At 41.3% G+C, this 14,332-nt stretch overlaps 1 protein-coding gene across 1 annotated transcript in view; it reads left to right on the top strand.

The window, feature by feature from the left end:
• Positions 1-2,131: 2,131 nt before the first annotated feature.
• Btg3 (BTG anti-proliferation factor 3) overlaps positions 2,132-14,332 on the top strand; it is a 14,397-nt gene continuing 2,196 nt past the window's right edge. The window contains exons 1-4 of the mRNA XM_021209457.1: positions 2,132-2,353; positions 5,532-5,710; positions 9,977-10,114; positions 13,746-13,953. Coding sequence (XP_021065116.1) covers positions 5,538-5,710; positions 9,977-10,114; positions 13,746-13,953 — 519 coding nt within the window. The 5' untranslated portion in view covers positions 2,132-2,353; positions 5,532-5,537. The remainder of the gene's footprint in view (positions 2,354-5,531; positions 5,711-9,976; positions 10,115-13,745; positions 13,954-14,332) is intronic.

Below are 14,332 nucleotides of genomic sequence, written 5' to 3'. Positions count from 1 at the left end.
GCAGTCCTACTGAATGTGTGAGATTTTAGGGCAGGGGAGCGCCCTCTTAGAGGCAAAGGGGAGGGAGAATAGGGAAGGGGTTTGACGAGGGGAGACTGGGAAGGGGGACAACAGTTGAAATGCAAATAAAATAATTAATAAAAAAATCAAAAAAGGAAATTGTGCCTTAAGGCCTTAAAATAGAAATCCTAGATATAAATTTCAGACTCAAATGCTAATTTCAATTATTGATGACTTTCAGAATGATGGCCTTATAGCTCTTGAATTTTCCATGTGCCATAACCACTCACACCAATTCTTAAAGCTCCTCTCTCCCCTCTTTCTTTATATGTATGCATGTATGCATGCATGATATGTACATGTAAGCTAAACTCACTAAGAAAACTCAGACTCTTTCATGAATTGGAAAATAGGTGAGTCCTGCCGAAGAAAGCCAACAGCCAAAGAACCACCTTCCCGTCAGAAAGGAAAAATTGCTCTTAACCACTGAGCCGTCTTGACAGCCTCCACGGACAAGTTACGAAAAGCAGGAAAGGAGTTACAATGTGGGAGCAAAGTCAATGAGAGAGGACAGAGTCGTTTCAGATTTGTGCAGTCCTACTGAATGTGTGAGATTTTAGGGTTTCACCTTTGGTTTGGTTTTTTTTTAGCTAGGGTACTGCTGTCTGAACCACAGTATTATATATAACCACAGATAGATTAATAATGATTCATTATTATCACAGGGATCCTAACTGGGCATAGGAGCCATCTTAGTTCACTGAGCCATTGCAGCGTAGTGGAGGCACACGCTTTTAATCCCAGTACTTGGAAGGCAGAGGCAGGCGGATTTCAATAAGTTTGGAGGCCAGACTGATCTACAGAGTGAATTCCAGGACAATCAGGGTTACACAGAGAAACCCTGCCTCAAAAAAGCAAACAAAGAAAAAAATTACATAGAACATTAGTCATGAGATTTTGAAATTTCCTGGCAGTTAAAAATTTGTGATTACCTATTTTATGAAACTGTAGAGTTAAACGCCTACAGCAGTAAAACATCATCAATGTGATTATTTGTTTTAAACGAAAGCACATCTCCGGGAATAGTCCCACGGATGTATATAACAGCACCCCCTTTAAATGGAGATACAGCTTTAGTTTCACAATAGTAGAAATGCTTCTCACAAAATAAAAACACTAGTTTTATAATGGTTTGAGGGTTGCATACTTCTGGTAAAAAAAAAAAAAATACTATTTTTGAGGCTCACAAGGGTATAATCACCAACATAGTCTAAATAAAGCTTTAACAATTAGTTCTTGGGTAATCTGCATTTTTAAATTCTCGTTTAGTGAGTGTCTTGTGTTTTTCTGGCCTGTCTGACTTATCATATGCTTTCACAACACTAACACCTAGCTGCCAGTTCAGCCTAAGGGACAGAAAGAAGTCCCTTTCTTCGGAAAGTTTATCTTCCCTTTTCTTATGTGTTTAGTCAAGGCTTAAAAGCTTTTCTTTTTTTTTTTTTTTTCCTGGGAAGCCCTTGAGTTAGAAGTGTCTGAGAAATACAAAACCTGGCCACTCCACTCATCCACTGGGCCATCAGGGCTGGCAAAGACACCCCGTACTCAACAGGAGGCTGCCACGGTCACATGGAGACACGAGCTCTGCCAGCCATGTGTCCAGGTAAGAGTTTTACCCAAGCCATCTAGGGAGGCAGCTAGTGACCTCACGACCGGAGGGACTTGGCAAGCCCTCAGTGCCAAGCTCCCCTCCTAGGCTGCTTCGTGCGGAGGAGGGTTGGAGGGGGAGAGCCCATCGAAGCAGGATCCGGATTGAACTTGCCCTCAGGCAGCAGAGAGGCGGGCCGATCCAAGGGAGAGAGCCCCGCGTGAGGAGGAGTGGCCCAAGAGCCGAGAGGAAGCGTCCTGCCCACCCCACCGAGGGAGGCAAGGCCCTCGGGGCTCGCGCAGGAGGCCTTGCGACCTCGTGCCAGCACAGCCGTCGGAGCCCAGGCTCGGCGCGCGGCCGGAGGCGGCCGGCCACGCGCACCGGCAGAGAGGGAGGCGGGTCCGAGGGAAGCCCCGCCCCCAGGCTGCGCGGATTGGTTCCTCGCGGCGCCGGGCCTCTCCCAGCCATCGCCCCTCCCTTCTTCCGGGCCTCGAGCCCCCCCGTGCGCCGCGTCGGGACTGCGCTCGCCCTCTCGGCCGCGCGCTCCGCCGCCCGCCAGTCTGGTCGGCGCGCGCTCGGCGGCGGCGGTCCGACGACGCAGGAGCTGCGCTCGCCGGACGAGCCTCGCGGCGCTCGCGCTCGACTCCCCGGCCACGGGACGCGGTCGCAGCCGGCGAGGGTGCAGCCCCCAGAGCGGCGGCGGCGGCGGTGAGGAGAGCGGGCCGGGGGTCGGAGACGGGGACGCGGTGGCCGTGAGGAGAGCGGGCCTGGCATAAGGGGACGCGGCGGGGGCCCCCGGGGCATCGCGGCGGAGGGAGGTTGCGACGCGCCCGCCGCCACGTCGAAAGCGAAGCGGCCGAGGGATGCGCGGCGCGGCTTGGCGGTGGCGGGTCCTCGGTGGGGTGGGACGCCTCCTCGGGCGCGTGCCACGTCGCCTGCCGCCCCCGAGGAGGCGACAGCGGCCCGGGCGGGCGGGCAGGGGCAAGCCGGTTTGTTTGCACAGGTTAGACGCGGCGCGCAGGCCGTCCACTCGGAGCGCGTGGGGGGCTCGCTCCACCCGCGCGGGGCTGTGGGGGACCCCGATCCGGCTGCATCTGGATCCCGCTGGCCAAAGCCGCCCGGGGCGGTCAGGGCCGCTCGGCGCGACCACGCTTGCCGCCCCCTCCACCTCGGCAGCGTCCACCTGGAGAAGTTGTGGTTTCTAGAAACTGCGAGTGGCTTTTTCGTTACTGGGGAGGGGTTGGGGGGTGGTGGGGTGGGCAGACTGCAAAGTTAGAAACTCCTAGAAGGCCGGGCTCGTGGAACAAAGTAGAACTTGAGGAGCAGCCGCCGCGGTGACGACGTCCTGGGGTGACGTCACCAAGCGGTGTTTAAAATGGGAGCTTTGGGGGCAGCGTGGGTGGCACTAGGCGCCTAAGGTCTAATCCCCCATCCCCAGTCCCCCGTGGTGTTCAGCCATCCCCTCCCCCTCCCCCGAGCTTCAGACCTTTCTCTTCTGCCTTTGGTACTTCTGGAACACTGATAAGAGGGGGTTAATTCTTCAGCTATTCCATTCCTTCAAACAGAAAAATAAGTCCGTATGACTCATCTTCTGTTACAAACCAAAAAGCAACCGCTAAGTGGTCCTTTCCTTCCTTTTATTTTTATTTTTTTTATATGAAATTGAGCAAACAAAAGCACCCCCCCCCCCAAAAAAAAAAAACCTGTTAGGTAGCGCGTACTGGCCCAGTTGGTGAATTAGAGTGATCTAGGAATCAGTTTGTTTCTCTAGTGTGAGTCTTCTATCTTGTTCGGAGTGGAGCGTATGCAGCTCCGTCTGCGACATACTCGCCCAAGTTGTGTGTTCAGTGTCAGTGGGTTTGCTGATCCATCACAAGGTGCTATATACGTGAAGTATAAATAAAGCTTCCGAAAGTGGAAGGGGCCTCATGCTGTGCAGGAGGAGGGAGGTGGCACAGCAATTGTAGTAGACTGAAGTTCTATGTGCCCACTACTGGTCTGTGAGAATTCTATCCTCCGGTTGACCATAGCAGTAGAGGGTGTATTTGGCATTCTAAGAGTCCAAGAGGAAGATTTGGGTATCTTCCATCTAGGATTGGAGTGAGTGGGGGCTGCCAGGACAAGTCTCAGATACTATATAGAATTTCTTTCACTCTGAGGACCCTTGTTTGCATTTGCAGGCAGAGTAAAAAAAAAATCACATTAGACAAGAAATTTAAAAGAGCAGTGTGAGAAAAGAAACCTTTAAAAACCAGTGTTTTTTTTTTTTTTTTTCAATTTGTAAGACCAGACTGCTGTTAAGCTAGTTCACTGGTATAATCAATACAGTAGGGCCTGACATTGGCGCCCAGAAAGATGACGTTACTTTGTAAATGTTGGATCAGAATATCTCCAAGTTCCATTCAGCCAAATGAATGAGCTCATCTCAAAACATACATATATATGTGTGTGTGTGTAAAAGAACGCCTGAACAGCCTTTCTGGATTAATCAATGATCAATCAGATTTTCTATTTTAAGAGTCCTTTGATGCAGCTCCAAAATGTAACTGATTATTTCATTTAATTTTTCTGTGAGTGATCCTGAATTGATGTTCTGCTTAATGTACTTTAATGCTCACTATTTTTTGTCTTAGCTTTTTAGGAAAATATGCCTATACCTGAAAGAATATGTATAAAAAGGTTCAATGCTGAAAAACTTTCAATGCGTAACAATTTTATTCAAGAGTAATAGTTTTATCACAGCAGAAAAAGAACCTTGAAAAAAAAGAAAAAGAAAAAGAACCTTGGACTCCCTAGAATCTTCCCTCTGGTTCCTCTGCTGCTCCTGCCTTTAGGCCACCCAGTCTGTTCTACCTGTATAGACTTACCTGCTCTGGACAGTAGTATACATGGCGGGGATTTCAGTGTGGTATTGTTTGTTACCTCTGCTTGCTGTGTTGAAGCACGGGTTAGTGCTTCATTTCTTATAATCGCCAGTTCTGTTGTAAATGTAAGCCATACTTGGTGTCCAGTCAGCATTTGGGGGATAGTTGGAGTATTTCTACTTTGTCGTGAATGTTGCCAAGGACATATGTTCGTTCTTTCGTTCATTCGTTCATTCGTCCATTCTTTCTTTCTCTCTCTCTCTCTCTCTCTCTCTCTCTCTCTCTCTTTCTTTCTTTCTTTCTTGTGGACATATATTTTAGATTTCTTGGGCTCATAACTGATAGAATTACTGGAAATGTCATAGCTGTTTAGCTCTTTTTGGGGGGAGGGCTACAAAACTCCAAAATGGAGCTACAGTACCTGATTTATTTTTTTACTTTTTAAGTGTATGAATGCTTTGCCTGCATGTATGTATGGCTGCCACATGTGTGCCTGGTGCCCTCAGAGGTCAGAAGAGAGTCCTCTGGAACTACAGTTGCAGGTGCTTCTTAACTATCGTGTGGATTTGGGGAACTAAACCCAACTCCTCTGCAGGAGGAGGACATGGAGCTTTCTCTTCAGCCCCTAGTGCTAGACTCTTCTGTTTTAAGTTTCAGGCCCTTTCACAGAACTTTACATTTTACTTAGAATTTGATTCATTTAGTGTAATATTTATTAAGATTCTTTTTTATTTGTATCTGAATTTATTTCAGTTGTCAGAAGCAATATGATGTGTTCTTCACTGAACTACTACTTAAAACTAAGTAATAAGAATCCCAGGAGTATTTCCTAATAGGTCTCTGAGGACTACAAACCATTAGTAATGATTACTGGCAAGGAAAGACCAGGCAAATTGAAAGGGAAAGCTGTGTAGGGGCATATTTTACAGAAATTTGTGTGTGTGTGTGTGTGTGTGTGTGTGTAGTTGCTGTTGTTTGGATTAATTTGTGTTTTGTTTCTAAGAAAACATTTATCTTTACAGGGAAAAATGAAGAACGAAATTGCGGCAGTTGTCTTCTTTTTCACAAGACTGGTTCGAAAGCATGACAAGTTGAAAAAAGAAGCAGTTGAAAGGTTTGCTGAGAAATTAACTCAAATACTTCAAGAGAAATATAAAAATCACTGGTATCCAGAAAAACCATCAAAAGGACAGGCCTACAGGTAAGGCATTCGATAAGATGGTTGAATTGGACTAAATGAAGATCAGTTTGTGTAATGACTACAAGGCCAGAGGGCTGGAGGATATTTAGAAATCACCTACTAAGATTTTTATCTGAAAAACACAAAACTCTGGGGTGTCCTGGTATTTTGTTGTTGCTCATTTTAAAGTATGCGTATTTGTTGATGAGTCCTACTGTTTAGCCTTGGGAGGCCAGAGCTGTGGTCAGCAGTTAGGTTCTTGTGAGTAATTTGGCCCCTGCTTGAGTAGATTTGCTATTATCCTGAGTGCTTAAGGTTCTTCACAAATCTAGAGGACCCTAATCTCTCCGGGAAAAGAGCATGGCGATTAAGAGTTGAGAGAAAGTAGTTCGTTTTTGTATCTAAAGGTAATGTATATACTGCACTTTTTATTACTGTTGTTGTTATTGTTATTATATTTTATTTTTTGAAGAGGGCACTGGTGACACAGACCGCCTTAATCCCATGCAGGCAGATCTCTGAGTTTGAGACTGGACTGGCCTTTAGATCAAGTTCCAGGACAGCCAGGACCACATAGAGAAACTGTCTTGAAAAACCAAAAAGAAGAGAAAATGGTAAATTAAGATAACCAGGCAAAGGCAGGCAGAGTGGCATCTGCCTTAAATTCTAGCACTCTGGGTGTAGAGGCTGGGGGATTTCTGTCATTTTTGAGGGTAGCCTAGTTTATGTAGTAAGTTCCATGACAGCTAGGGCACTGTAGAAAGACTGTCTTCAACCTAGCGTGTCCTTGGCCTTCGTGGTGATGATCTGACTTACATTCTGAATACAATATTATATTATGGTATAAGCCAGTTGAAGGTAACTCAGCTGTGTACCTCCAGTGGTAAGTCCTGGGTTGGGGATGTTAAATCGGGTCTTGAATGGTTCCCGAATTCCATGAGCTTGTGCTCACCATAGTCTCTGCACTGAGGAGGAGGAGGAGGAGGAGGAGAGTACTTACTTGCCATTGACTTGTATTTTGATTTGTAAGTTAAAATAAAGAAGAGTCACATATTTAAGCTGTATAAGAAGAACCTGCCCTGACATGCTCACTTTGGTACAGATGTAGCTGTTGAGAAGGCAAATAGGTCATTTCCTAAAACTAGCTGTCATACCACAATGGGGATTTTGGGCGTGCCTCCATAGTTAAACTGAAACATTGGTTAACTTGTGACAACTACAAAAATTCCCCTTTATTTGAGCATGTTGTTATCCCTGCTTTTTGTTCCATAAACCAATACTTAGATGCGCTGTTGTTGTAAAAGATCTTTGTTTTTTGTTTTTTGTTTTTTTAAGATTTATTTATTTATTATATGTAAGTACACTGTAGCTATCTTCAGACACTCCAGAAGAGGGCATCAGATCTTGTTACAGATGGTTATGAGCCACCATGTGGTTGCTGGGATTTGAACTGGGGACCTTCGGAAGAACAGTCGAGTGCTCTTACCCACTGAGCCATCTCACCAGCCCCCAAAAGATCTTTGTTTTAACATTTAAAAGTATAGGACTATTTGAGAAATTTAAGACTGGATTGCAAATTCAGTTTTGTTATTTCTCATTTGCTTAAAGCCAGTTGAGTATAGTGTACTATTCTGATAACGTTTGTATTTTTTCATAGTTTTTACCCAAAATTTCCTAGTAAGGTGGTTAATATTAGGAATATAAGTTGGTATGTAGCTGTTAATATAGTCTCAAGTAATTTTTTAGTTTCTCATTTGATTGTCTTTTTTTCTGATAGTGAACAGCTTTTGTAAGTTATTGAGACTTTTTACATATGTCTAATTGATGGTGGGTGGGTACTTTTGTAAGTGCCAAGCTGCTGAAAACTGGAAGCACTGTCAAGTAAATACAGCAAGGTCAGAGAGCATACCATTTCATCTCCATTAATGCTAAAAACTTGAGAAAAACTCAAAGGCGACTGGCTTGGCATGTGATCAGAAGTATCACTGAGTCATTTTGAAGCTTTTTAAAATAGGTTTTTAAAAAAACTATTAGACTTCATGGTACAGTGGGAAAAGTGAATATAAGTTTAAAATGTTTTCTACATTTTATGCAAATGTGATATTTATAAAAGACAGTTTGGCAAATAAGATCTGTGAAAATACTCATTTTGAACATTATGTCTTAGAATCTTATCTGGAAACAATAAGAAATGCAGATAAATATGGATGAATACAGAAGTCTGACATGCTATAATTGCAAAAAAAATTAAAAGAACTATCAGTATTAAATAATATACTCTATTCATGCAACTTTTATAATAATCTTGCATTTGAAGAACAGTTAATAGAAAAGTAGTTTCAGTATTAGGATTTTAAAGAAACAGTAAAAATAAGTTACATTTAAAAACTTAGCATCTTCATCACTCTTGTGGCAAATACGACGTATAATACATGAAGAATGCCAGTCAAAGGATCAAGCAACATCTTATATATAATAAAAGAATTTTTTACTCTGAGTTTGCTAGTTTTAGTGGTACCATTAGGAAGTGGTAGGGAACTGTGGTTGAGCTTTGGGAAGAGAGGGTTTTGTATGCTGTAGATCTAATGTTGGTCAGATACATTAGACACGTTACTTCTAAGCTATATATGAAATTTGAAGTTGGTGTCCTGGATTTGCAGTCTAAATTCACTGGTGTATGATGTTGGGCAAATTCCTCAAACTGCTTCTTTTTTTTTTCTCCTTACAAAGTGAAAATGATATCTAGCTATGAAATTTTAAAAAGGAGTTAATAGGATACTGTCTATTGCATAGTATATGATGGAAAAGAATTACTATATTTTAGAAGCGTTACTAGTTGTTTTAACAAGATCTTTTTTCAGTGAAGATTAAAATCGGGTAATGAAACAATTAACTTTGCAAGCTAAATATCACATTAGTACTATACCAGTAATTGAAACACTGGTTGAAAAGTCTTTTGGTTAGATTATCATTGTTGTTATGGGTGCTTGAGATTGAGTCTGGGAACATTGAAACTCAAGGCAGTTGCTGTACACTGAGCTATATCCACTATACCCTAAATAGCACATTATAGTGGATAGTATTTCCAGTTGACTTGTATATCAATATTTATATCTTCAGATATGGAAGAGAAATGAAACAGTTTAAGCTCAGACAGTAAATTCCATAAGTAGTTATAATGTCGGATTATCCTGGTTGAGTCTTGATTGAAAGCAGTAAATATACTGCATACTTTCCATTGTAGCTACTGTTTTTCTACTTAAGCAGAGTGCATGTCTGGAGGTGCATTTTTGCCTTCATGCTACTATTTATTCACTTGGAGAAAATTTTTGAATATAATACAAGGGGGCAACAGGTTAGACAGTGAGTATGGTGTTGCCTACAGCTGCTGACCTTATATAGTCTACATTCCATTGGTTGGACAGGCATTTCTTAAGTTAACTTGAAAGAGGCTTTGTTAGTTTAAATTTTTTTCTTTCTTATTTTGCAACTTAGGTAAAAGAAAGTCCTGTATAAATAACACTGGTACATCAAATGAAGCAATGTTCCAGGATTACATTTTAGTTATGAGAATGCTATGTGCATGGTCATTGAATTCCTTAGTTTTGAAACAGCTATAGATGAATTAAAAGCTGTCTCCTCTAAGATTCAACTTTATTACCAGAATGTAAAAACATGTTAGTGGCAATAAAACTTGTCACAAAAAATTCTAGTAATATTTGAGGCACTGGTCTTAGTTTCAGATTTTATCAATTAGTCTACAAAACTTGATGTTAGGGCTGGGGACTGTAGCTCAGTTGATGCAGTATTTGCCTAATACACATGAAGCCTAGGGTTGAATCTCCAGCGTTGCAATAAACCAAGTATGAGGGTTTGCACCTTTAATCCGAGCACTTGCGAGGTAGAAGCATGAGTATCACAAGTCGCAGTAGCATCCTCAGCTCCATAGCTTGAGGTCATCCTGGGACACATTCGACTCCTATTCCCCCAGCCCTCCAAAACTTGTCAAGAATTCTAAGTAACCATTTGGTCTCTGTGCTTATTTGATGTTATATGTGCAGTTTGGTGGTCTCTGATAAATGAGGAGACCGGTGATTCCTCTGGGCTCATACAGGTTATCTTTCTTCTGTTTTTGTTAGGCAGGTTGCCTTCTTGTCTGAAGTTTACACTTAGGAATCTCCCGGTTCTCTATCAGGGTATTTTATTGCTCACTTTCACATATATTGATTGGTAAGATTTTATGATTGGGATTCAATTATAGCTATTAATCTAACTGTTTTGTTATAGATGCATTCGTGTCAATAAGTTTCAGAGAGTTGATCCCGATGTCCTGAAAGCCTGTGAGAACAGCTGCGTCTTGTACAGCGACCTGGGCTTGCCTAAGGAACTTACGCTCTGGGTGGATCCGTGTGAGGTGTGCTGCCGGTGGGTCTTCATGTTTAGCAGTTGAGCTGATTTTTCACTACATTTTCTCATGTGATCTCCCTGGGTCTTGTCGGTGTTGTCAGAAAATGTTTATGAAATTACCCTCTTACCATGAAGAACTCAGAAAAGGGTTCCTAGAGTGTTGCAGAGGATTTTACTATGTACCAAGAAGAGGTAGAGGGTAGAAAGTATGTACCTTGCCCCCATGCTTCATTCATGTGACACATCCTTTCCTCTGAGTCCAAGTAAAGCAGCAGTGTGACCTTTAGTTGTCTCCAACTGTTCAGGTAGCTTAGCAGCATTTTAAAGATGCTGTTCTCATCATAGGAATTGCGTCTGTCTCCAACAACTTTAAAAGAGTTAGATGTGAAATCTATTTAAACTTTCAATAAAAGCATTATGTAAACTAGGCATTTGTGGAGTTTTCAAAAATTAGATCAACATTCTTTAGGTAGCTCACAGGGTAATAAGAGAGAAGAAATAGTAAGCAAATTACAACATGGTATTATTTGTGCCTTCATAGAAATATCTATAACATAGAGTTGTAGGTGACACAAGAGAAGACGACGACTGTGTAGACATCACTTGAGTTGCTGTGTGAAGGTCACTGGTGACAAGGCAGGGAAGATGGTTTCTCCCGGAAGAAGAAACAGGATAAACTAGTAGCATGGACTTGCACATTTCCTATGCTGGCGCCCATGGGGAGTTTCTTCTTGTTTTGAGGGTGCAAGTCTCTTGGCCTCTCCATCGAGAACAGGAAAGAAAGTCCCTTTTCTTTATGAATCTTTTACTAGCAATGATCTTACAAAATTTATTACAAACTTTAGTGTAAGGTTCCTTGTATGTATCTGACGTGAACCCCATTGTTTGGACTGTCTTAACTGCTTACATTATCTCCTTCAGTTTCTTTCCATGAAGATCTACATATCCTTAATAGTAGACATAATTCTCACACAAGATGCATCGTGTATGCATGTTGTGCCTGAATGTATGTCTGTGAGTGCTCTGCATATCTGGTGCCTGAGAAGGCCAGAATAGGGCAGTAGGACCTTTAACTAGAGTTACAGATGATTGTAAGCCCATGGCTGCTGGGAATTGAACCTGTGTTCTCTAGAAGAACACAATTAAATTATCTTAATTGTTGAACCATTTCTCCTACCTGTGCATTTCTTCTACTTCCCCTTTTTCCCTGAAAGTCAAGACCTGTATTGACATGGCTATGCTGAAATTCACTGTGCAGACTGGCCTCAACCTGACTGAGATCTACCTGCCTCTAGGATGCAATTCTTACAGGGCGCCTTATAAACGGTTTCCATTGGAATGATCAGATCTCGCTGTTCTGTACCAGATTGTACTGTTGGCAACCTCTTCTCAAAGCACTATGTAAGCTCTGTGATCTGTGAGGCAAAGAACAGCCATTACTGACTTCTTTGTCTACACTACTATACAATACAGTAGCCATAGCTTGAACATACTTTTTTTAGGTATTTAAAGTTTGGTACCTAAAAATGAAAGCTTTGGTTGTATGGGTATTCTACTTAACTAGATAGTTCATTCTTAATCATGCCAGATAATAAAAACCAGCTGTGATTTCATTAGTAATATATGAAAATCTTCACACTCAGTTCCTACAAATAGGGCTGTATATGATCATGACTTTTCCCCCACCTGACCACTGTAAAGATGTTTTTGTTGGGTTTGGGATTTTTTTTGTTGTCCTTCTGAGATAAGGCCACACATCTATATCTACTCTATGTAGATCAGGATAGTCTCAAGCTCTTAGCAACAACCAGCACACTTTTACCGCCTTAGCAACCAACATGCCTCTACCTCTGTAATTAAAGGCACATATATGTACCACCATGCCTGCTATGTTACTGCTTTTTTTTTTGTAATGGCTAATACAAATTAGCTTAACATTGTAGTGTATACACCCTGATAAGAACAATACAGCTTCCAAAGAACAATTTAGCTGCATGCTTTATGAAGGTTAACAGAGGGCACTGAGATAACATGTTTTTGAACCCAAACTGGGAAAATGAATATTCTGGAAATTAGAACAGTGCTGATGTAGTAGATACATAGTGGAAACACAGCTGCCTTTGAAAACAGTAACCTGGGGCTGAAGGTAGTTAAGGGCATGGACTGCCTTTCCAGAGGACTTAATGTTCCTAGCGTCCATGTAGGGGAGCTCACGACCAGGCACCTAACTCAAGCTCCAGAGGATGGAATGCCTCTGGAAAGGTAACGCCTCAGAACATTCATACCCACACATACAAGCATCACTGAAACTAAAAATAAACTTGAAAAAAATATCCATTGCTATACTTGAGACCAAGATGCTATAGTAAAAATTAAGATGTATTTAGATGAAACATTCTTCCTTGCCATAGAGAGTAACAGAATTAACATAGAGCTTAGTAGGTTATCACATGGTAAAATATTTGAAAACAATGATAGATCTTTTTCCTATGATGAGAAAGTCTAAAAATAGCTTAATTGATTACTTAATTGAGAATTTAATTGATTCAGTATTCTTTTACAACTTTTTGTAATGTCTGCAATCTTATTTTCTGTTAAAAGAACATAGATTTGTTTCAAGTAACTAACTTATCCTTGATGTTTTAGCAACCCATCATTGGGAATGGAAAGTGTAAAATTAGTCCATTAATTCTTATAAGGAGTTAACTGTATATTCTTAATATTAAAGTAATACACTCAGTGGTTTTATTTAGCATGAAGCCCTCATTCCAAAGTACCACAGAGGCAAAGATGTGCAAATTAACTGGTTGTCAGAGAGATCTGAGTAACTACAGCAGGCCCTTCAGTTACCACACACCTGCCTTTGTTTTTCATGTCTATTTCTACAAAGACAGTAGTTGTTTTCCAGGAAGTTCCTTGCCTTTCTGCTTTCTTTGAATTTTATTCCATTAGTAGGCAAAAATGAAGATATACTACATATATTCTGTTATGAATAACTCAAACTGCTAGGCATTTTAAGAATTACTAGATTGAGCTGGAGAGGAGGCTGTGAAGTTAAAAGCACATCTGGATTCCTTTCCACTGGATAGGAAACTAAGGCCTAGGAGATGAGGGGGTTTGCATTTGGTCACACTAGTTTGAACACTCATGAAAATGTCAGTAATGTAATAGAATGTAATACAGTTCAAGCAAACCCCTGCATCATCCTCATCATTTTCCCTTTAATCTTACTAATTGTCAGAAATCTTTAGTCTATAGCTATAAAAAACATAGGCCCTGTCAAAATAAAAAATATAAGATATTTCTAGTTGATTTTGTACAGTGGCCATTTAGAAATACATTAGAAAAATCTTAAAGAAAATATCAATAATACCTAGTAAATATAATCAAAATATGGATTCCTTGTGATGTTTCCAACAATTTTTTGTTTGATGTCAGTAGAGAAGAAAGTAGCCTCTTTCATTTATACTTCAGTAGGGTAGACAGAAAATTACACCCTGCTTGCGCTTTGGATATTAAATGTGCACAGTCCAGTTCTGGGCTGGTTCCTTTATTACCTCGGAATACTGGAATGACCAGACCTGTTTAATTGTTTTTATGAACATTTCTTGCTTTTTATATGATTAGTAAGTTTTTTATGTATACCTAGGTATGGAGAGAAAAACAATGCATTCATTGTTGCCAGCTTTGAAAATGAGGATGAGAACAAGGATGAGATCTCCAAGAAAGTTAGCAGGGCTCTTGATAAGGTGACCTCTGATTATCACTCAGGGTCCTCTTCCTCAGATGAAGACACAAGCAAGGAAGTGGAAGTGAAACCCACCTCAGTGGCTGCAACACCAAGCCCGGTGTACCAGGTAAGACCTGCCACGGCCTGTCACTCTGCATGTGAAGACCACAGGAGGACAGTGCTTCGACCGGCTTCTCCAGCTAGTCAGTTGTACTGCCCAAGATGCGGGAATATTTTATGCCTCAGCTCTTCCTTTACACACCCACTACTGGAAAGCTGCTGTATCAGAGATGCAAATGGGCATTCTGGGTCATTTTATCAAAAATGTACTCTACTTCAGTGACTAGGATAAGTATATTTTGGAAAGAAATATGCTGTCCTCCAAAAAAGAGAGGTCATAATAAAAAGTCCTGATTATTGAAAAATATCCTTTTATTTAAAAAAACAAAAACATCAGTAACTTTTTAAGTCTTTTATTACTTCATTTATAGCTTTAGGTTAATTTT

Source organism: Mus pahari, chromosome 12 (genome assembly GCF_900095145.1).
Source record: "Mus pahari chromosome 12, PAHARI_EIJ_v1.1, whole genome shotgun sequence".
NCBI lineage: Eukaryota > Metazoa > Chordata > Mammalia > Rodentia > Muridae > Mus > Mus pahari.
Note: the sequence above shows the minus strand (reverse complement) of the source record. Positions and strands in the feature narration are given on the sequence as shown.